This window comes from Vombatus ursinus, unplaced genomic scaffold, assembly GCF_900497805.2.
Source record: "Vombatus ursinus unplaced genomic scaffold, bare-nosed wombat genome assembly UNPS02014812.1, whole genome shotgun sequence".
Taxonomy (NCBI): Eukaryota; Metazoa; Chordata; class Mammalia; order Diprotodontia; family Vombatidae; genus Vombatus; species Vombatus ursinus.
In genome coordinates, this window is record NW_020954590.1 from 77,096,714 (window position 1) to 77,121,628 (window position 24,915).

General features: G+C 37.3%; 1 protein-coding gene and 1 non-coding gene across 2 annotated transcripts; both read right to left on the reverse strand.

Moving 5' to 3' along the window:
- Positions 1–4,906: 4,906 nt before the first annotated feature.
- On the reverse strand, positions 4,907–6,406 carry LOC114054045 (40S ribosomal protein S20). The gene is made up of 4 exons (XM_027877107.1): positions 6,276–6,406; positions 5,882–5,981; positions 5,473–5,546; positions 4,907–5,128 (listed from the first exon to the last, which is right to left on the reverse strand). Exons 1-4 carry the CDS (start codon positions 6,276–6,278, stop codon positions 4,946–4,948), a joined length of 360 nt encoding a protein of 119 aa, XP_027732908.1. The 5' UTR covers positions 6,279–6,406; the 3' UTR covers positions 4,907–4,945.
- Positions 5,637–5,704, reverse strand: LOC114054347. The gene has a single exon (XR_003570469.1). It is a non-coding gene; the product is annotated as a small nucleolar RNA U54 (small nucleolar RNA).
- Positions 6,407–24,915: the final 18,509 nt, after the last annotated feature.

Sequence of the window (24,915 nt, forward strand, 5' to 3'; positions counted from 1 at the left end):
TCCCGAAAATACAGGCACCTGCAGATCAGGGTCTGGAAGAGCTGAGCTCGGGCTTGGACACTGGCTCTGGATGGCTGACTCCCCAGGCACCAGGGCGGAAGCCCCCAGACTTATGCACAAATCGAGGATACCGAAGGCGAGATCAGGCTTAATAAACCTGCACCTGTAGGTAGTTCAACCCTGCAACTAGGACATCGTTCGGCCAGATGGCGCTGGAGGGTAGTCCTAGGATTCTCTGTCCGTGTTAAAAACCTAGCTTCCTCCGCTGGATAGTTTCGGCGTTAGTCTGTTTGTATTTTGGTCTGCGGAGGAGGCTGGCCAACTGCATCCGATACTTAATACACCCTTCCCCCACCCCAGGAGCGGATGTTAGGCTAAGCGTGTGGGGACAAACTCTTGCCTAGAGTCAAGGTGAGCCCTGGAGTGAGTCGTGGGTGGAGGTACAGGGAGGAAGATTGAGGTGGGTGGAAAAGTTCTTTCGTTTGCTCCTACTGAGGGGAGCCACAGGCAGCCCCCGAGTCCCCGGGGAGCTCACTGCGTCCTGAATTGTGCCGCTGACAGCTGGTCAGCTCTTCAGCTTGTTTGCAAGCAGGCGAGGTGCAGCGCGAGTCATCAGTCCTTTAAAACCCAAGGCATCGATCGATCACTGCTCTTCACAGAGGGGACTCACAGTCACAACTCTGGGGGTGTCCGGGGAATCATTTATGCAAGCATTTACCGACTTCCTTCAATGGGCCTGACACTGCCGATATACAAAGACAAATCAGTGTTCTTCTGGACCTCCACACGCCATGCTACCGTGCCGGAGGTGCAATACTGTATTCATAGAGATTTATTTTGTGCAAAACCAATGGAATGTTACAGTGAAGACGTAAAACCTCTGGTCTGGATGGTAACATAAGAGGGTGGGGGTGGAGGGAGATTAAAGTTTACTTTGCCCAGGTTATACAAATTCTAGCCCTGTCCATGACACGATTCTCAGGTTATTTATACACACACACACACACACACACACACACACAATCTTGGAAACCATAGGGAAGGATGTTGTCAGAGGACATTCAAATGGAAGAGGTAATGAGTATATGACAGGGACTTAGTGAAGATTACAATGTGGTGATTGACTCAAACCTGACATACTATAGGATCTTCTTAATGATATCCACGGACCAAAAAAAAGATCAAATGAACCATGTTTATGTCCAGACTATGAAAGCCTATTAAGTTAATCATCAGCACATATCGCGGGGATAGCCACTCTAAGTGGACATAAGTAGGGACCAGAACTGAAGAAAGTGGTTTGGATTGCTTCTTATGAATTACAGAGTTCTGAACGACCTCAAAATACTGACATATAAAATTCCCTCATTTCAACACCACTTTTATTCCTATTGCAAAGTAGAGTGCTGGGCTTCAAGTCAGTTAAGACCTGCATTGGAATCCTGTATTATCTGTGAGATCAAGGTAAGGGCATTAATTTCATTTTTATCTCATGCATCTCTCTAGGGCCACTAAATCATATACAGATTGCTTTTGTGAGTGGAGGGAGATCTCACCTTCCCTGAATACTAACGAAATCTCAAGTCTGTCCCCCAAAACCAAACCCATTCTTCGCTGGGGAAATGGTCAAAAGACACAAGTAGACCACTTGGAAAGAATCACAGTTTTGGAGAAGGAATTTCAGAGGTTGTAATCAAAACCCTTCATTTGACAGATGAGGGAACTGAGATCCAGAAAAGTTAGGGGACTTTTCCAAGGACACCAATATTACAGTTAAATAAGAGGATTTAAACCTATGTCTGACTCCAAATTCAGCACACTACACATTAATAACCACTTAAATTGCTCAAGATCTCTCAGAACTGAAATGCATTTCTTACAAAATTAAGCAACTCCTAAAGATAAAAAGTCAATGTTCAGCTTTTTTGTTAAGAGCAATGTGTAAAAACTGACCTTTGACCCCACCATCCCTCCTACCAGGATTAGGTCTTAACTGTTTTTAGAAGTAGTCTATAAACTCCTTGAGCACATAAGGACTGTGTAATCTTTTCACATCTCTAGAGCCTAGTAGTCTTTGCACAGAGATGGAAAAGAATTACATATTCACTGCCTTACTTTTCATGAGAAACATAAAACGTTATTTCCAACCCCTGGAAAATGGCTGGATAAATTGTGGTATTCCATGGATTATTGCCTTGTTAAAAAAAAAACATATAAAAGTGAAGTAAAGCAAACTATGAGTAGGGAAAAAAAGTTTTTAAGTCTCGACATGTGATAGTTGATCTGGATGGAACATATCTGACTCTATATGGTGATTTTTATGTTGAGACCACAGGTGTGATGTTTGTTAAGCCTAATGTAACTGGCTCTCACTGAAGCCAATTTCAATAAAGGGTAATTGAGTCACAAATACATGTGACTTTATGATCACAAGTGTAAGTGAAAACGTTTTGGTTCTACATGTAATGCTTGGATTACTTTTAGCATATCAACTAAAAATTCAAAACCACTTGAGGAAAACAATGTTCAAATTACAACTTGATAACCCATATCCAGTTGCTTGTCACCTCAATGAGGGTGGGTGGGGAGGGAGAGAATTTGGAACCCAAAGTTTTAAAAACTAATGTTAAAAATTGTTTTCACATGCAACTGGGAAATGAGATATACAGACAATGGGGTATAGAAATCTACCCTGCCCTACAGGAAAACAAAAGAGGAAGGGGATAAGAGAAGGGGAAGGGTGGTGATGAGGGCAGATTAGGAGAATGGGTATTCAAAATGCATGCCTTCTTGGGGTGATGGGGTTGGGGGGAAGAGGCAAGATGGGGAGAAAATTTGGAACTCAAAATCTTGTGGAAATGAATGTAGAAAACTAAAAATAAAAAAATTACAACTTGAATCAATCTGAAGTGCACTAGAGAAAAATCAGTTTTAAAAAACAACTAGCAAACTGACTTAAATTTGATTAAATTTTTTATGCTAGTTTATAAGCTCTATGAGGACTTTCTGCCCTCAAAGAGTTTCTTTTAAAAACTTTTGAGAAATCAAAAGGAATTATGTTGCCAAATCACAAATATTTCACAGCCATCATTTAGGGAAGCAACAATCTTCTGTTACCCACCACCTGTCACACACAGATAAACCAGCCTAGCAAGCCTTAAAGCAGCCTCCAGCAGAAACAAGAAACAATCTGGGCCAGGAATATCAAACCACCATCACCTTTTCCCTTCAGACCCTGATGCTGACAACCCTAGACTCTGAATGCAGGAGCCTTGGAAATAGCAATGCTTCCAGGTTAAGTCCCTCACTCTAAGCCAACATCCTGAGAAGCAACTTCTGTATACATATAGCTTAGCAACAGCATTCTTACAGGTGCTACTTGCAGATGAAAAATCTTGTCTCATCTCTCCCATTAGAATGGGAGCTCCTTCAAAGCAGATAAAAAACAAACATACAAGTGATAAAAGAAATTGGAAGCCAAGAGCACCAACTATATAACACCACAAATGAAAATGACTAAGAAGACAACTGACTTTAAGAGCAAAAGTCTACCTTTCCTTCCTGGACAAGAGAACTATGATGGGTTTGTTGAGTTGTTGAGACTCTTGAAAGTACCCAAACTGGCTTTTTCAGTCTCTCGCTAGTCATATATTTTCTCCTATTTTCCAACATAAAAACGTCAATTATCTTTTGGCTTATATTCCCTCTACAAAAGCTCATTAGTTTACAAAGAAGTCATGAAAACTGACAGCTTCTGATGGCATCCAAACAGGGAAACATCATGTTTACCCAGCAAAGTACTAAGATGTCCTTAAATTAGGCAAAGTTTCAAGTTTTGAGTAGAGAACATTGCTTAAAAACATTTCACATTTTGGGAGATTTCAGAACACTAGAATTAAGTCATTTAGTAAGAAGGAAAAGCTATAGATTAATACTTTTAGTTAGCACTGAATCAATCCTTTTTGTAAAAGCAAATTGCTCAGAATTGCTATACTCAATTCTTAAAACGTTCCACTTATAACAATCATTCCCTGAAATGATCTTTTGTCCAATGCTTGAAATATCAGTTTAACAAAAGGGGAAAAACTTAGTCAACTGCTATAGGCTCAACTACAAATCCCTTTTCCAAAAAGAAACAACTCACCACATATGCATGTAATACTCATGATGGTTCATGATTTTTGTGTAGAGAATTCTCTTCCTACAAAGCAGCAGTTACAGTCCGTAACTCAAGAAGACTTAGAATGATTGTTAAGTTTTGTATTCTCTGATCAGTCAGAATAGAGTACAACTAGTGGTAGCAGCTGCTTTAAGTTTCATTCTAATAAAATTCACCAGGCTCATTTAGGACAATTAAGAACAAGTGACCGGATGTTAAGCAGTGGTTCCTACCATGTTCCATTAATAGAACTGAGCACCTCCAGTTCTGCCCAGAACCACCTAAAGAAAACATTCTATTACTCCTATGACAAATTTTAAGCACCTTCCTTTAAATATCTAAGTCAAGACAGTCCTGGTTAAATTTTTGTTTATTTTGAAAATTTGTCTATGGGAAACCAAAGTTAAAAAAAAAACCAAACATGGTCCAAATTAACACAAGACCCAGTCTATGACACACCATTTTTGGGACCTTGGACAAATCACAACAAACTCCTAAAACTAAGTTAAATTGCAGACCTGAATTATACTGAATTTACAAGTCAGGACTTTTTCCAGCATCCAAACCACCATCTCCTCCCCCCATCTCTCCAATTATGACTTTTTAGTTAAGAGAATTTCTATTGGCTAGTATTTAAATTCTCATCTCTCCTGGACAGAATTACTCAATTTTACCTACTCCAAATCTTCAATTCTACAAGGAATTACTTATGCCGACAATAATTTGATCCAAAGACATCAAACAAAATTTAATAGTTGCAATCAATTTATTAAAAGAGATGATTGGTTAGGCATCTGCAATGGTGACTTCAACTTCTACACCTGGTTCAATGCTGATAGAAGTGATCTGTTTAACAATTTCGGAAGGACTGTGCAAATCAATAAGGCGTTTGTGGATTCTCATCTGGAACCGATCCCAAGTCTTTGAACCTTCACCACAAGGAGTTTTCCTAGTTGTGATTCGAAGTGTCTAAAATGGGAGAAATGGCAAACCAAACTTATAAGTTATATTTAATTATGAATGCAATAAAATTTTGGTCACCTACCAACATTTTACATACATATCAAGTATTCTTTTCAGCAATCAACCATTCTTATTTTTTTTTGGTATATGATTGAAGACTTTAAAAAAAAAAAGGGCTCCGAGGAGCATTCTTGCTGCATTTCTCCATTAAGTTACACTGACTCTCACAAACCAACCATATTAGACTGCACTGGCAGCCTCAAATCCCTTAACCCAGCTCCTACTTTGACCTTAAGACTCTGATTCAAACACTGAACCAAACCAAGGGCTCTCACCCTGGCTTTTCATACCTTAGTGGGCATTCGAACAGGTCCCTTCACTTTCAAGTTCTTTTCTTTGGCTCCTCTAATTAGGTCAGCACACACTAAAAGGAAAAAAAAGGGGCGTTCGTTCAGTTCATTCACAGGGATCTAGAGTAACCCTAAAAGTAACTATCCAAGACAGCCCTTCTCAGAGTTAGCTCAGAATAGCGTATAAAACAATCACCGAAATTCAACTACTCAAAGTTTGTCATCATCGCCAACTTTTCCGAAAGCTCAAGTCGGCCCGTGGTCACCGACCCGCCCCTGCCCGCCCTCCTGGGACTTTTCCGGGCCCGAAGATGCTCCAGGCCTTCGCTCATTTCGGGGCGCTGACATCGCAGGCCACACCGGTGATCTCGGGGCCCCGTCCCCCCACTCTCACCCCATCCACGCTTACCTTTCTCGAGAGACTTCACGTTGCGGCTGGTGAGGGTGATCCGGATCCGGTGAATGGCCACTTCGGGCTCCACGAGGGTCTTGCCGGTGTCTTTGAATGCCTGCGAAGGAAGGAGGCCATTAAGGAGGAGCGGAGGGAGGGGGGGATGCGAAAATGCAGCCCCAAAGGACGCCAACTACAAGGAGATGCCCGACTTAACGAGGACGGAAAGGGACACATTCCCGGGAGCGCGCGTGGGCCTCTCCGCGAGGGAGCGTCACATGGGACACGCCCAGACCCACGCGGCTCTTCCCTCCGGCCTCGGCCGCGGCAGCGCCGGCCTCGCGCCACAGCCAGCTCGGGCCCGGCGCGCGCGAGACCCCGCCAGCTCCCCAGCCCTTCCCGCCGTCCTCACCATGGCAGTGGAGCGGCTTCCTGACCGACTTATTCCTCGGTGAGAGCGAACAGCGGTGAGTCAGGAGAAGAGGCAGCGACTGCCGGCTGCGCGCGGCTGCAGCGGCGATAGCTTCACCAAAGAGGAAAGGGCGGGGCTGGGGCGGCGCTTTTATAGCCATGGCAGCGTCCTGGCGCTGCGCGCGCTTTGTGCGCATGACCCGGAAGAGGAAGTTATAGGCGCCGGGAGCCAACGAGAGCTGTTGGGCTTGTGGATGGAAGGAGGGAGGTGAATGAAAAGAAGAGCGTCCTCCGCGCTGCAGTGACCCCTGTCGCTGTGGCGGAGTGGGCGCTTATCTTTCCGGGCTGTGGGCTCGGGGCGCAGAAGGTGTCGTGACCGCGATATATCGCCTCTTTTCAATTCCCTCCAACGTGTGCACTTGTAGGAAGCCAAGGGGTTGCAATAGACATTATTAGGAAGTTACAAAGGGAAAGCGAACCTCTGCTAAGCAAGACAACTTTGTAGCCGAACCACATATGCTGCCTCCGCCCGTCCCCTTCTACCCCCCACCATTCAGAAAAGCACCAGCCTTTGCTTGTTGTCAATAAGACCCCCAGAGTTCATTCAAAGCGTGGTTTGAAGAAGCTGTGGGAGGGTGGGGATAATGTGAGATGGCTAGTTTGGAGAGGGCCTTGAATGTCAAGAAAAAGGTGTTTGAACTTGACTAGGTGGCAGTAAAGAACCATTGAAAGACATTGGGCAGATGTGTATGTCAGAAAGGGTGTGCAAAGGGTGTTTTTTGTTTTGTCTTGTTTTGTTTTATGGTGGGGGGGGTGTAGGTTAGAGGTAGGAAGAACCATAAGGGGGCAAGTTCGATATGGGAGGGAGGGGGGTGATCAATAAGAGCCTATATTAAGAGGGTGGTAATAGGAATAGAGAGGAGGGGGCCAGGATCCCCCTGGAGGGGGGGATCGTGGAGGGGCAGCAATTGTAGAGAAGCAATTGGGAGTGGTGAAGATAAGGTGCTGGGCGCCTGCCTTTGACACAGGTCACAATGTTTCTGTGCCAATGTTCTCATCTGTAAAATAGGATCAAACTACCTGTGGTACCTGCATCACTGGATTGTTTAAGGCTCCCGAGATAGAAAGAAAGAAGAAAGGAAGGAAGGAAGGAAGAGGGAAAGAAAGAAAGCACACTTCTAAATTTCCAGAAACACATAATAAAAACGGTACCAAAGTTTTCGTGGTTCAAGTTTTCAAAAGTTAATGTGGTCCTGATGACAGCCATCTGCTGGTGCATTGTTGCAATGACAGTGTCATCCTATCAGTTTTGAAAGGAAATATAATAAATTTATATATACATACATATATTTGCATATATATAACATATACATATTATATATTCATATAACATGAAACATGAAAATGTGCATGTCTGTGGACAAAAGTTAAATGAAAAGTAAGTTGCAATGCATTTTTCAGGCATTTTGTTTATAAAAGATGTGGTTGATATTTGTAACTTAAAGAAAACCTAGGAAATGTTCTCTCCCAGCTAAGCAAAAAAGGTAGCCAGGGGCAAAATGAAGTGGAAAATTATCCCTATCTGGATTTGTCTAGGATATTCAGTAAAATCCTACTCTAAATGTCCATGACAAAAGAGTTCTTTAAAACAAAACTATTTTTTTTTTTTGGCTAGGCAATGGGGTTAAGTGACTTGCCCAGGGTCACACAGCTAGTAAGTGTTATATGTCTGAGGTCGGATTTCAACTCAAGTCCTCCTGAATCCAGGGCCGGTACTCTATCCACTATGCCATCTAGCTGCCCCAAAACTATTTCTTTATCAAGTGAATGGACAAAAATAAATAGTGCAAAGAGCTGGACACAGAGTCAGGAAAAAACTTGGGTTCAGATCTTAGTTCTGGCAATGTGTGACCATGGGCAAGTTTCACATCTCAGAATTGGTAAGGAACTCAAAAACCCCTTAGTTGAACAGAATAAGTCTAATCTGTCTTCCACATGAGAACCAGTTTATTTTGGCTTCTAATACTTCTCTTCTGTATGTATAGTCATCCCAAGTTCTAGCCAGTCTGCATGTCATGGTCTCAGGGCCCCTCATCATTTTGATTACTGTTTTCTGTATTTTCTAAAATGTAGCACCCAGAACCGAACACATACACCAGCAGTGGTCTGACCAAGGCATAGTATAGTCTCACAATCACCTCCTATGCTCTGGACGACTTACCTTTCAATGAAGCTGTTTTGGGTAGGATGTCACATTGTGGGCTGACCTGTAGATCTTTTTTTTTTTTTTTTGCTTTCCTATAGCACAGTGGTTCTCAAACTTTCTAGTCTCAGGACTCTTTTACGCTTAAAAATTATTGAGGACTCCCTCCCATTAGCTTTTGTTTATGTGAATTATATCTATTCATATATATCTTATTAGAAATTAAAATGTCTTAGTATTATTATAAAAAGTTTTGACCTCATGGACTCTCTGAAAGCATATAACGAATCCCTAGCAGTTCATGGACCAACTTTGAGAATTGCTAGACAACATCCCAAATAAGAGAATAGTATCATCAGTGGCGGTCCAGCCACCCAATCCAACAAACATTAAGCATGTGCTATGCTTCAGGCCTTAAGCATATAAAAAGGGGAAAAAACAGTCACTGCCCTCGGAGTTTACATTCTACAGAGGACAATATAACATGTAAAGATATATATGTGTGTGTGTATGTGTAGGTATGTATACATACATATGTAAATATATCTATGTAGATAGATATAGGTACATATATAGATATGCATGCATACAATACATACATTTATCTCTCTCTGTGTAATACTTTCAGGAGAAAGAGCACTAAGAAGGAGATTCAGGAAAAGGCACATGAACTGATCCTCAAAAGAATCTAGGGATTCTCAGAGGCAGAAGTAAGGGTAGAAAACATTCCAGGTATGAAGGAAAGCATGGTGGAAAGGTATGAAGTACCAACTTCAGAGAGCCGTGAGCAGGCCAGTATTGGCAGAAGGTAGAGTTCATGAAGGAGGTGTTTAATAAGGCTGGAAAGGTAGAATGAAACCAAATTGTCAAAGGGCTTTAAGTGCCAAGTTGAGGAGGATAAATCTGTGATTTAAAATTTGTTAATCCACAAAGAAGACTCTGTAAGTAGTCAGTTACCACTTTGAATAAATGCATACTTTAATTGCCCCAGACTTGAAAAGAATCTATTTTATCTATCTGCAAAAATATTTATTTTTATAGCCAAAACTACTCTGAGCCTCAGTTTATTTACCTGTAAAATGGAAATAATAATACCTGTAGGACCTATCTCATAGAGTTTTGAGGATCAGAGGAATGTAAATCTTAAAATACCAGAAAAATAGTGATTACTTATTGATCTGATTTGTAGGTTACAGGAAAGTGTAAACTCTTAGCCATACATCAAGATGATTCAAAACTGTTTAGAAGTTGTTACAGGGCCAAGGATTGGACTTTGATTTCATTGTCATAGGGAACTCTGCAGATCAGCTCATTCTCTGCACCTTATATTCTTGATAAATTTCTTAGGGCCCTGAGAAATTATATGATTTGCTCAAGATCAGAGAGCCAATATTTCTTAGAGGCTGGACTTGAACCCAGGCTTTCCTACTCTCCGTACCCTATCCATATTGCAACACAATGTAACTATAGAAATAATCCTATTCAATGATCCCCTTAAAATAAATATCAGAAGATTCATGAAATAGGGAGCTATATTCTGGCCAAACTTATTCACCCCTGTGATGGAGGAAGATAGTCCAGGTAGAAGGTGTAGTCCTCCAGATACTCTTGCTTTCAGATGACATAACGATCATTGTGTCAAACTCCAGAACACTATAGAGCCTCCTAGTAGAGCTATGTAATCATTGCAAAGAATTTGGCTTGGAGAGACTAAGCAGATAAAATATTTCTGTTATCCAGATTTGAACATCCATTTGGATTCGTGTTTCTCTGAATCAATCCCTTTCTGTTATTTCTAATGGCATGATACTATCTCTTTACATTCATAAATCATAATTTATTCAATCCTTCCTCAATTGAGGGGCACCCCTTTCCTTTCCAGTTCTTTTCTACGACAAAATGAGCAGCTCTAAGTGTCTTTGTACATATGAGTCTTGTCCTGGTAGTGATTCCACATCTGGAGCAATGGATCACTCAGAGCCAGAGGGTTCAGAGAAACAACCCCTTTCTTAAAAAACATTTTGTGAAAGGATTCTGGAAGATGGCAGAATAAGAAAGGACATACCAGGCTCTCCAAATTTCTCCTACAAACAGGAAAAAAAAATTGGCCTCAGCAGCAGTAATAATGAAAAATTGTAGTAAAGCAGTTATTCTTCTAAGAACCTGAGAGGACTTCAGGAAAGACTGCACCTCTAGGGGTGGAGGTTTGGCCCAAGTGAAGTACAAACACCTCCAGTCAGATATGGGGCAGCTTGGTCATTCGGCAACCTCAGCTTCAGGAACTTTCGCTTCATGGACCAGGTGGGGGTCAGACAGCTGAGTAGGAGAAAATTGAAGGACCTTTCCCTGTCTCAGTATGCCAGCCCAACTTATGCAGTCCTGGGCTAAGGCTGTGGGTGAAAAAAGAGCAAAATTATGCCTGGTAAGTGTGGTAGGAGAGCAGTGGGCGCCCTGTTGGCTGTGGGCACTTTCAGGAGAGCAAAGTCCCTGATTCTGGTTCCACAACAGAAGGGTAAGCTAAAGTTTGCAGCCATAGGAGGGACTGCAGGGAGTATGAGCATTTGCAGTAACAGCATGGCTGGTGGCCCTAGCCATGGTAGAGAGGACTACCCAAGGTTAGGCCCCCAGACATCATTTAGAAAACAACAGTATGTAAAACCTGAATCTTGAGGCATCACTTCTCACACTTTAGGACTAGAACCTTACTATAAAAATAACCCTCTCCCTAAAAATGATAAGAAAATAAATAAAAAAAGAATAAGTAAGCAAAGAAGAAAGAACTCAAACATTGATAGCTACTATGGGGCTAGAGAAGATCTGGGTTCATACTCAGAAGAAGACAATGAAGTTTTAAAAAGCTACTCCTACTTCAAAGAAAAATGTCAAATGGTCACAAGCCCAAAAAAGAGTTCTTAGAAGAACTAAAAAGGGGCTTTAAAAATCAAATAAGAAAGATTGAGGAAAAATTAGGGAGGAAAATAAGAGCAATCCAAGAAAATCAAGGAAAATATGAAAAGAAAGTCAACCAAATGGAAAAAGAGATCCAAAAACTTAAGGAAGAAAGTAATGCCTTAAAAACTAGAATTGGGCAAGGGGAAGGAAACTAACAATCTTATAAGACACCAAGAAATAATAAAACAAAATTAAAAGAATGAAAAAATAGAAGAGGATATGAAACATCTCATTAGAAAAACAATTGATCTAGAGAACAGATCAAGGAGGAACAACTTAAGATTTGTTGGACAACCTGAAATTATGATTTAAAAAAGAGTCTAAATATGATATTACAAAAAATCATTAATGAATATTGCCCTGAAGTTCTAGAATGAGAAAGTAAAATAGAAATAGAAAAAAATCCATTGATCACCACCTGAAAGAGATCTCAAGATGAAAACTCACAGGAATATCATAACCAAATTTCAAAGCTCTCAGGTTAAGGAAAAATTACTATAAGCAACAAGAAAAAAATTTAAATACTATAAAGCTACAGTCAGGGTAACACAAAACCTAGCTGCTTCTATATTAAAAAACTGAATGGCTTGGAACATTATATTTCAAAGAACAGAGGAGCAGGGTTTTCAATTAAGAATAACTTACCGAGCAAAGCTGAATATAATCCTGAATGAAAAAAAGGGTATTTAATGAATTGAAAGACTTTCAAATATTTGTGACAAAAAGAGCAGAACTCAATGGAAAATTTGACATATAAGATCCAGGAGAAACATTAGGTAAACATTAAAGACCAATCATAAGGTAATCAATAAGGTCAAACTGTTTATTTCTTATATGGGAAGATTTTATCTGTACTCTTAAGAATATCATCATTACTTGGGTAGTTTGAAAGAGCATACATAGATACGAGGTTTGGGGTTGCATTGAATATGATAGGATGACTCAGAAATAAAAGTGGGTAGGGAGAGGTGAAATGCAGCAATTATCTCATACAAACAAGGCATGAATGGAAGAACTGTTAGAGTAGAAGCAGGCAGGGGTAGTAGACTGGCAGTACTGGAATCTTGTTCTCATCAGAACTTGGTTAAAGAGGGAATACCATCTCTAGAAAGATGTACAAGTCTTCTAAATGTATAAAGAAATGGCAGGGTGAGGAAATAGGATAAGGGAGGGACTTTTAGAAGGGTGTGTAGATCAAGAAGTAGGAAGATGAGGGAGAGGATAAGGGAGGAATTCTTAAAGGGATGGGCAGATTAAGGAATAGAAGGGTAAAAGGAGAGGATAAGGGAGAGATTCTTTAAAAGGGTGTGGATTGGGGAGGTAGTGGTTAGAAGTAAATCAGATGTGTGAGAAGGGATAGGGTAAAAAAGAGAGGGTGAGAAGGATAATAGAGAGGAAAAATAGGATGAAGGGAAACTTACCCATAAAACAGAAACAGCAGAATGGATTAAAAATCAGAATCTGACAATATATTGTTTACAAAAAAAAAACACATTTAAAATGAGAAATACACACAAAGATCAAATAAAGAGCTGGAGTAGAATTTATTACACTTCAGCTGAGGTTAAAAAAAAAAGCAGAGGTAGCAGATCTCAGACAAAGTTAAAGCTAAAATAGATTTAATTAAAAGAGATAAACAGGGAAACAACATTATGATAAAAGGTACTATAGAAAATGAAGCAATATCAATACTAAATGTATATGCACCAAATGCTATATCATCTAAATTTTTAAAGGAAAAATTAAATTAATTAGAGGTGGAAATAGATAGTAATACTTTAATAGTGAAGGACTTTAACCTTTCCCTCTCATGAATTAGATAAATCTAACGAAAAAAATAGGCAAGAAGTTAAGAAGGTGAATAGAATCTTAGATAAGCTAGATATGATATATATCTGGAGAGAATTGAATGGAAATAGAAATGAATACACCTTTTTCAGCTGTACATGGTACCTTTACAAAAACTGACCACACAGTAGGGCATAAAAACTTTATAGTTAAATGAAGAAAATCAGAAATATTAAATGCATCCCTTTCAGAACACAATGCAATAAAAATTATATTCAATAAGGGACCATGGAAACAGCTTAGGAACTAATTGGACACTAAATAACCTAATTTTAAAGAATGAGTGGGTAAAAGAACAAATCATAGAAGCAATAATTTCCTTAAAGAGAATGACAATAATGAGACAACATATCAAAATGTAAGGGATGCAGCAAACGCAGTAAGCAGAGGAAATTTTGTATTTCCAAATTCTTATATTAATAAAATAAAGAACAGGCCAATGAATTGGGTATGCAATTTAAAAAATTAGAAAAAGAACAAATTAAAAATCCCCAATTAAACACAAAATTGGACATTTAAAAAATTAAAGGTAAGATTAATAAAATCAAATGTAAGAAAACCATTAAACTAATAAATAAAACTAGAAGTTAGTTTTATGGGAAAAAAAATAAAATAGATAAACCATTAGCTAATATGATTTTTAAAAAGAGAGAAGAAAACCAAATCACTAGTATTAAAAATGAAATGGGTGATATACAACTAATGAAGATGAAATCAAAGCAATTATAAGGAGTTATTTTACCCAATTATATGCCAATAAATTTAACAATTTAAGTGAAATGAAAGAATATTTACAAAAATATAAACTGCCTAGATTAACAGAAGAGGAAGTAGAATATCTAAATAAAACTATTTTAGGAAAAGAAATTGAACAGGCCAGAAATGAGCTTCCTAAGAAAGAAGCGTCAGGGCTAGATAGATTTACAAGTGAATTCGACCAAATAGCTAAAGATCAACTAATTCCAGTATTAAGTAAACTATTTGAACTATTAGGCAAAGAAGGAGCCCTACCAAACTCCTTTTAGGAAACAAATACAGTACTGATACCGAAACTAGGAAGAGCAAAAACAGAGAAAGAAAATTATAGATCAGTTTCACTAGTGGATATGGATGCAAAAATCCTAAATAAAATACTAGCTAGGAGACTACAATATATTACCAAGATTATACATTGTGGCCAAGTGAGATTTAAACCAAGAATGTAGAGATGGTTTAACATAAGGAAAACTATTAACATAATTGATTATATCGATAACAAAGAGAACAACAATCATATGACTATATCAATAGAGGCAGAAAAAGCTTTTGATAAAATACAACACTCAAGCCTATTAAAAATGCTTGAAAGCATAGGTATGAAAGGATTTTTCCTTAAAATGATAAGGAACATCTACCTAAAACCACCAGCAAGCCTTATGTGTAATGAGGGTAAGCTAGAAGACTTCCCAATGAGAACAGGTTTGAAACAAGGATGGCTGTGGTCACCAATATCATTCAATATTAAATTAGAAGTGCTAGCAATAGCAATGAGAAGAAAAAGAAATTGAAGAAATCAGAATGGTCAATGAAGTATATAATGATATATGTGGGAAATCCTAAAAATTCAACTAAAAAGTTAGTGGAAACAATAATTTTAGCACAGAAGCAGGATATAAAATAAACCCACACAAATCAGCATTTCTATATATCACTAACAAAACCCTGCAAAAAAAAGATAGTAAGAGATTACCCCATTTAAAATAACTGTAGACAATATAAAATACCTGGGAATACACCTACCAAACAAACCCAGGAACTACATGAACATAATTATAAAACACTTTTTTTATATAATAAAGTCAGATTTAAATACTTGGAGAAATCTTAATTGTTCATGGGTAGACAGGGCCAATATAACAAAAATTACAATTTTACCTAAACTAATCTATTTATTCAATGCCATCCCAATTAAATTACCAAAAAATTATTTTACTGAATTAGAAAAAATAATAACAAAATTCATTTGGAAGAAAAAAAAAGGTCAAGAATATCAAAGAAATTTATTTTAAAAAAGCCATAAAGGAAGGCAGTTTAGCAGCATCAGATCTTAAACTATACTATAAGGCAGTAATTATCAAAACTATCTGGTACTGGCTAAGAAATAGAAAGGGACATCAGTGGAACAGGGTAGACATACAATAACTATATTGTAGCAAATGATTATAGTAACCTTGTGTTTGACAAATGTAAAGATTTAAGCTTTTGAAATAAGAATCCATTAATTGGTTGGGAAAAAATTATTGGGAAAGCAGTCTGACAGAAATCGGGCATAAACCAATATTTTACACCATTTACCAAGATAAGGTTAAAATGGATACATGACTCAGAAAGGGAGATATAAGAAAATTAAAAGAACAAGAAACACATAACCTGTCAGACTTACAGATACAACAATTTATGAATCAACAAAGTTGAGAGCATTGTGAGGTGTAAAATGGATCATTTCAATTATATTAAATTAAAAAGGTTTGGTACAAATAAAACCAATGTAGCCAAGATTAAAAGGAAAATAGAAAATTGGGAGAAAAATTTTATAGACTGTTTCTCAGGTAAAGGTTTCATGTATCAAATATATAAAGAACTTTGTCAAATTTATAAGAATACAAGTCATTCCTCAGCTGATAAAAGATCAAAACATATGAACAGGAAGTTTTTCAACAAAGAAATAAAAACTACATATAGTCATGAAAAAACACTCTAAATCACTATTGATTAGAGAAATGCACATTAAAACAACTTTGAGATATAATCTTACACCTATCAGATTGACTAAAATGATAAAAAGAGAAAGTGACAAATGTTAGAGGGGATGTGGAAAAATTGGAACACTAATTTATTGTTGGTGGAACTGTGAATGAATCCAATAATTTTGGAGAGCAATCTGCAATTATGCCCAAAGAGTTATAAATTGTGTATCCCCTTTGACCCAGCAATATCACCATTAGGTCTATTTTCCAAAGTGATTAGGGAAAGAGGAAAAGAACTTGCATGTTCTAAAATATTTGTAGCGGCTCTCTTTGTGGTGGCAAAGAGCTAGAAATTGAGGGGATGTCTGTCAGTTGGGGAATGGCTGAAGAAGTTGTAGTATATGATTGCGATGGAATACTACTGTGCTGTAAGAAATGATGAGCTCAAAGATCTTAAAAAAACATGGAAAGACTTGCTTAAAATAATAAAGAGTGAAATGAACAGAACCAAGAGAATATTGTAGACAGTAACAGCAATATTATTTTAAGAACAACTTTGAGAGATTAAGTTATTTTGATTGTTATAAATACCCAAATTAACTATTAAGGGTATATAAAGAAAATACTACCTGCATCCAGAGGAAAAAACTGATAAATAGAAGAATGTATAGAATAATTTTACATATATATAATGGATGCATATATACATACCTATTTGTGCCTTATGGTGGCCATCTCTAGGGTGGGGGGAGGGAGAAGGAAAAAAAGGGAAAAAAAAGATTGAATCTCTGCATCTAGGTCCCAATCTCTAAGGATTCTTATATCTTAGGACTTCCACCAATAAATGGTATCCCTCTTACCTCAGCCATGTTGGGCAAAAATGTCAAAGTCAGCCATCACTGGCACTGATAGATTTGTCCATATTACAGGAAAATCATGAAGAAATGAAATCTGGAGCTGATTGCTAAATCGATCTCCCCCCCCCCCACTTTGGTGCCCCAAACATTGAAAGCAATGCCCACAAAGCAGACTGATATTTTTCATTATTCCATATTATTTGTTCTTTACCTGGCAGAAATATTGCCAGACAGAGAAATGGATAGAAGGTGGTCAGCAGTAAAGAGGAAAACAGTTCATAAAATTATAAAAAGAAAGAATTTGAAGGTCAGGATATAATTTATTCCACATTCCATTTTATTTTAAACAGATGAGGAAACTAAGGCAAAATAATTTCATATCCTATAATCTGCCCTGAATAATCCACTTAGTTGGGTTTATATAAAGGAACAATTTTTTTCTGATCTATTATTCTGATTCAAGTTGAAATAAAATATCAGATACATATGATTTAATTAGTGAAAGATGAGCTTAGTTAGACATTTCATGATAGTGATATGATCCATCTACACTGGACTTGTTTCATTTTGCAGAGGGGGACTTATTCAAGAAAAGGGGAAATGGGCATTTTTCTCATTTTTTATGATTTCTAATTTGTTATACAAGACTTTCTGAATTTCTTAAGAATTTGAAGTTAAAATAGAGCAAAGCTTGACAAGTATATATGTATTTGGTAGAATTGTACAATATGCTCTGATGTGGTCTCATTTGGGGAAGGAGGGAAGAAAAAAAACACATCTAGTCCCCAAAATCATTGTAATTCTGTAAATTGAAACCTCCTCAAAGGGGACACATTTTTGGCATTGCTTGCCATTCTTCTAAGTTTCCCCCCCTCTTCTTTTAAATCTCTTCTGGCCGCTCTCTATGACTACATGGACTCTTAAGTTTTTCCTTTTTGTAATATGATGCCAAGATTCAGCAGTGTGCAGGAAGCTGTCTTACTGTTAGTTCTGCTCAGCTGCTTCTCTTTTTGTTAGTTGAATCTGTGGTTTCTGCTTTGTTGTTTTATTTTGTTTTGTTTTGGTCCTGCTCTATTTTCACGTTCTCTATATGCCTTCCATTAAAATATACTTTTCCAAGTATGAATTTTGCCTATTGAACTATTTGGTTTGTGATATACTAAAAGAATCCAAAATATTTATTTCAATTTCTAAAAAGAATGTTTTCTGTACATTAAAAAGTAAACTATTTCAGTAGGTAGCATATTAGTATATATCTACTAGTATATAGATTGATATAAACTATATCAGTAGGTGCCTATTATCTGCCCAGTTCTATGCTAATGCTTTACAAATATTATCTCATTTGACCCTCACAACAACCCTGGGAGTCAGGTGCTATTATTATTCCCATTTTATAGATGAAAGGCAGACAGATATTAAAATTGTGTGGGTTGTCCAATGCCACACAGCTTAGAAATCAAGTCTTCCTAACTAGAGTGCCTCACACTCTATCTACTGTACCTAGCTGACACAAATGAGCATAATACAATGAGCATAACACATATGAGTTAGTAGCATAACACAAATGAGTTTCTGAACTTAAGATTGAAAGGCAACACATTATAGGGGAATGAGCACTGGACTTTGGAGTCAGAAGGTCTGGGTATGAATCCTGTTGCAGATATTAGCTATGTAACCATAGATAAGTCATTTAACCTCAGAACCTCAGTTTTCTCATGTGTAAAAAGGAGATAATACTTACACTATGTCATGGAGTTATTATAAGGAAAAATGCTTTAAGTATGTGTTATTATTACCATACAATCTTGAATTTTGTTTTACTTTGTGTTAGGTTTGTAAGTCTGTCTCATTTTTCTAACTAAATTCTAAAATCTGCAATCATAGGGACCAGAGTGAGTGACTGGCAGTGAAATCAACCAGAAGCCTACTGGGCAAAGGTTTTATTAAGATAGTGAGTATATTCTTGTGCTCTTACTGGTATCATTAAATAACAAGAACAAATACTCGTAAATGTTTGAATAATGCACAGGAGTCACCCCAGGTAAGATTTGAAAAACAATTCCAAAATCAGTAAAAAAAAAAATCCCAGTAAGAAGAAAAAAACAAATTGCATAGAGTTTATAACTATAAGTGTATATACACACATACATATACATGTATACACGTGTATATGTGTATATACATATACATATGCATGTATGCACACACACATATATATACTTCTCCATAAAATAAGCCACCACTTAGCTTAATTTAGCTTATAAGTCAATTTATAAAAAATATTAAAACTTTTAAAAATTAAAAATATATTTTAAAATCATGATAAGAATAGAATTCTTGTAATATTGGTATAAAATTATTGAGTAATTCTGAAAAAAAAACAAGAAGAAATTATCTCAGAAGAAGCCCCCACTTATAACATTGGGGTAGGGGAGGAGGGTAACACCAAGTTGGGCTCATGATGTAATGGGGAAGACTGAAGTTTCTAGGTTAGTGTTAATTCATCACCTGGGAGTTTAGAGATGAAACATATAAATGGTTTTTGATTGTGCCACTAACTAGAGAGAGAAGACTCTAACAATAGGCTGGGATTAGAGTCCTAGCCCTGCACCAGAAAAGGTTACCTTTTCCAGGAGGCTCCCAGATTTGTCCCATGATAGCATATGCTACAAACCAATGACAGGAAATGTGTAGACTGAGGACAATCACAAGTGTTTATGAGAAACAGTATCAGTCAAGTCAACAAACATTTATTATGCACCTTTTAAGTGGCAGGCTGTATGCTAATCATTAAGGAAACAAAGAAAGGCAAAACAAACAAAAACCAAAACACACACAAAAACCCAAAAAATCTTTTTGCCCTCAAGGAGTTCATAGTTCTAATGGTGATAACATTCAAACAATTACCTTCCAACGAGATATAGACAAGATACATTAAAGATAATCAACAGAAGGAGGAATTAATATTAAGGCATCTTGTAGAAAATAGAATTTTAGCTGGGAATTGAAGGAGACAAGGAGATAGAGATAAGCAGGGAGAGTTCTGGGCATGGGGGATAGTCAGTGAAAATGCACAGAGTTGGGAGATGGTGTTTTTGTGGGAGGAATAGTAAGGAGGCCAATGTGACTGGATTGCAGAGTAATTGTTGGGGAGTAAGATAGGAGGGGGTTAGAAAAGGCCTTGAAAGTAAAAAAGGGATTTTCTATTTGATCCTATATGTGATAAGGAGACACTGGAGTTTATTGAATTCAGAATGGTGTATAACATTGTTAGACATGTGCTTGAGGAAGATGATTTTGACAGCTCAATGGAAGATGGACTGGAGTGGAGAGAACTCCCTATTTTCCCTATTCGTCAGGGAAAACGAATAGCCAGCTGTTGCAATAGCCTGGGTATGAAGTGATGAGGGCCTGTGCTAGGGTGATGACAGTGTCAGAGGAGACAGAGGGAATATGAAAAATGTTGTGAAGATAGAAATGACAGGACTAAGCCACCGATTGGATACATGGGATTGGGGTGAGACATAGTGAGGAGTCAAGGATGACAGCTAGGTTGTGAGCCTAGGTAACTAGGAAGATGGGGGTGCCCTTGACAGCATTAGGGGAATTGGAAGAGAGGAGAGTTGGGGGTGGGGAATAATGAAGTCTATTTTTGACATGTGGAGTTTAAAGATATCTAATCAGCAGTTGGAGATGTGAGACTGGAGGTCAAGAGAGAGTTTCAGGCTGGATAAATAGATCTGAGAATCATCTTCATAGAATTGTTTGAATCCATGGGATCTGATGAGATCACTAAGAAAAATAGAGGGAGAAAAAAAGGAAAGGATGCACAAGGGTGTCCAGGACAGAGCTTAGGACATTCATGGGGTGATCTAGCAAAGGAGACTGAAAAGGAGAGGTCAGATAGATATAGAGAACCAGGAAAGAGCACTGTCACAAAAACCCAGAGGAAAGAGTATTAAAGGAGAAGACAGTGATTGACAGTATGAAAGGTTTCAGAGATGTCAAGAAAGATGAGGATTGGCATTACATCAGCCAAATACGCTCTTTACAGGAGTGATTCTTTTTATTTATTTGTTTGTTTGTTTGTTTTGTGAGGCAATCAGTGTTAAGTGATTTGCCCATGGTCACACAGCTAGTAAGTGTCAAGTGTCTAAAGCTGGGTTTGAAATCAGGTGTTCCTGACTACAGGGCTGGTGTTCTGTGCCATGTTGCTGTCCCCACCCTTTTCATCGAATTAAACTCTTTTACCGGTTTCAAAATTCCGTGACAGAATTTTGGTCAAGTTGTTTCCATTTAAAAATTACTGAATTTAAAAACTAATAACTTAAAATTGCCACAAAACAAATGGTCCACAAAAACATTCCTTTCCTTCTGAAGCTTTTCTGATGCATTATAATCACTAACCAGTCTTTTACTGTTAAACTTAAATGCCAATTGGGAAAGACAGCTCTGACGCTGTTCTTCCAGCACTGATTAAGACTGGGGTGGCAGGTGTTGTACTGAATACTCATTTAGTCTTCTATCACTAAATGATTGACTCAGCTGAAGTGATGCTGGGGAAAGGCTAAGGAATTTCAATTCCTTCACATCCCCCCCCCCCATGTATCTGATTTTTTTCTTCAGCCACCTAAGCAAGCAGGCACGATTAAAACAGAACAAAACAAAAGCCAAATACAGTCTTATGCTTAGCATCTTGCTCCTGTAGTTTTCACCTCTCTAACCTCCCTAGAGGCAGACCTTTGAGAAGGACAATTTCTGAGCTGCCAATACAAAACTGCTCTGTGGTTACCCCTCCTGTGGCTACTGTACTACTATTCCATGAAGCTGGTGAGAAGTGCCACCACATGCCTCCTCTCCTTGTTTATTCTCCAGAGATTTTTTTTGAAATTTCTGCTCCTTTAGAGGAAAACTCTCCCTTCCAGTTCCAATCTTGCAATAACTTCTTCTTTTTCTGAGCTTGGGAGAAATACAATTTCCAGGATCTTTAGGAACTTTTAGGACCCCACACAAGGCAGCAAATTCAAGCAATATTCCTTCTGTGGATAGGCTTTCATGTTTATGGAAACTTATGCTTGCCTAGGGGTATGGTTTCAATATTCCTCTCTTTCATTTGGGACTTCCAAATGGAGTTGATATCTGTTCTTCTTCCCCTCACAACTCAGCCTCCTTGAAGTGATGATATATCCCTTCTCCCTCTACAGAGATCCATAACTTCTGCCCAGATCTTTGATCCACTGCCTTAATTAATCACACTAGACAGGGATTTAGAGGCTACTGGATTTTCTTTTATATAAAGAAAGGAAACATAATCAATTGTGATGTAAAGTTAGATGTCATTGATTTGGTCAATCAATTATCCAACCCCACTTAAGTGATAAGATTCTATACCCCATTACCTTAATCAGGTGAGAACATCTCAATAGAATCAAATCCTAGAATGTTAAATAATTGTAACAATTCAGTGATACAATGATGCAGTAAAGCAATAATGTAAAGTGATTGAAGAACAAATTATGAGAAAATAGCTGTTTGAGTTTCCTAGAACGAGGAATAAGGAACAGCAAATAAGGAACAGGTCATTCCCCTGAGTTTAGCCCTCTCCCAAAGGGAGAAAAAAAAATTTCCATCATGTTCATGGAAGTCTGAACTTTGAGCTCATCTCTCTCTAACAGGCAAATGAAGAGAAAAACAATGCTCTAAAGTCTCATTAGTGTGCTCCAATCAGTTCAGTTACTGATTTCCCTCATCTATAAAAAGCTCATCAGAACATGGAAGAAGGGGCCAGTACCAAGATATCAGTCCCCAATCATCTTTTTTTGGTAAATATTCTATTCATTTTAAACTTAAATACAAAATGAAAAAAGAAAAAAAAATTCCATGTACTCAGCAGAACATGAGAGGATTCAATGTAAAACAATAAATTTCCATTTCAAAAAAAACCTATATAAGAAATACTACACATTGTTCCAAAGCCACCCAGCTTTTCTTTGCTTCCTTTCTGGGTTGTTGGTTTTTTGTTTGGTTGGTTTTTTTTTTTTTTTTGGTTCTCTGCTGTGAACTTTTTACTTTATTTTTTCTCCCTCCCCGCTTCCGTCCCTAAAGATGGCTACAATTAAACCAAAAAAAGTGTGAGTGTACATCTACATAGATATCTATAAACATACATACATATGTATATACTCACACACACATATGTAAGACCATGCTATGCATATTTCCATTTGTTATCTCTTCCTCTGGAGGTAGATAGCATCTTCCTTCATAGGTTCAAGTTTTTCCATGTTTTTCTAAATTGACCAGCTTGTCATTTCCTATAGCATAGCAGTATTCTAACACAATCACATGCTATCTGAGAGATTGCCTATGAATGATTTCCCCCAAATTTTCTGCATTTCTCTCATTCTTGGCTATATTGGTTTTATTCATACAAGAAAATTTTAATTTAAAGTAATCAAAATTGTCCATTTTACATGCTCTCACCTTAAATATAATTTAAGGTTTGGTACTGCTGAATCTCCTTCCTTTACATCTTTTCCTCCAAGTTTCTTTGTTCTTTTGTTTTTTTTGTTCTTTCAAATGAACTTTATATTATTTTTTTCTAATAGTAAAATAATATTTGGTAATTTAATTGGGATGGCTTTGAATTAATGGGATTAGTGAGGTAAATTTGTCATTCTTATTATATTGGCTTCACCTACCCATAAACAATAAATATTTCTCCAATTATTTAAATCTGACTTTATTTGTAGAAAAAAATTATTTTATGTTTAGCGTTCATATAGTTCCTGTATTTGTTTTGACAGGTATACCCTCGGGTATTTTATACTGTCTAGTTATTTTAAATGATCTAAAACAATAATGAATACTATGGGTGATACATAGTGTAGTTTCCATATTTTTTTCTTTTAATTAAATTGGTTTTAACTTTAATTTTATCTGAGGTCATGATTACTAACCCTGTTTTTTTACATGATAAATTCTACTCTAGCCCTTTATTTTATCTTTGTGTATCTCTCTCACTTTTATTGTGTTTCTTGAAAGCAATATAATGTTGAATTCAGATTTTTAATCTGCTATCTGTTTCTGTTTTATGGGTAGATTCATCCCATTCACATTCTAAGCTATAATTACTTGTTATATATTCCTTCCTTCCTATTTTTTCCTCACTATCCTTCTCACCCTATTTATTCTATCTCTTCTTCCTCATCTAATTACTTCTACCCATTATCTTGCCCTCCTATTTCTTAACCTATCCACCCCTCCAAGAGTCCCCTCCCTTATCCTCTTCCCCCACCATATCCCCTCACCCTCTTATTTCTTTCTAAATTTAGAAGACTTTTACACCCCTCTAGATACATACACACACACACACACACACACACACACACATATAGTTCCCTCTTTAACCAATTTCCAATGAGAGTAAAGTTCCAGTACTACTCACCCTCCCCCACACTTGCTTCTTCTGTATCAATCATTCCTTCATATGAGATAATTATTCCTTTTCATCTCCTTCTAAACACTTTTACTTTTTTAGAGTCACTCCATCATACACAGATCAGCCCAAGCCTTTCTTTCAAATTACCTAAATAATAATGATAGTCATAAGAGTACTGATAACATTTCCATATATAAGAAGTAAATAATTTGACCTTATTGAGTCCCTTATAATTGGTCTTTAATGTTTGCATTATATTTCTTTTGGATCTTAAATGCTGAATTTTTCATTAAGTTCTGCTGTTTTTTGTTACAAATACCTGAAAGTCTTCCAGTTCATTAAATATCCATTTTTTTCATTCAGGATTATACTTAACTTCGCTGGGTAAGTCACCCTTGTTTGTAACCCTTTTCCTCTATGAAATATGGTATTCCAAGAACTATGGTCCTTTGACATGATAGTTGCTAGGTTTTGTGTAATCTTTACTGTAGCTGCATGATATTTAAATTTTTTTCCTTGTTGCTTGCAATATTTTCTTCTTAACCTGGGAGCTTTGAAATTTGGCTATGATATTCCTGTAAGTTTTCTTCCTGGGATCTTTTTCAGGTGTT

Coding starts and splice junctions, on each gene's coding strand:
- LOC114054045 (XM_027877107.1), bottom strand. Junction 5,547..5,881: donor CGTGAAGTCTCTCGAGAAAG/GTAAGCGTGGAT, acceptor TTTTCCTTTTAG/TGTGTGCTGACCTAATTAGA. Junction 5,129..5,472: donor CTGTTCGAATGCCCACTAAG/GTATGAAAAGCC, acceptor CTCCCATTTTAG/ACACTTCGAATCACAACTAG.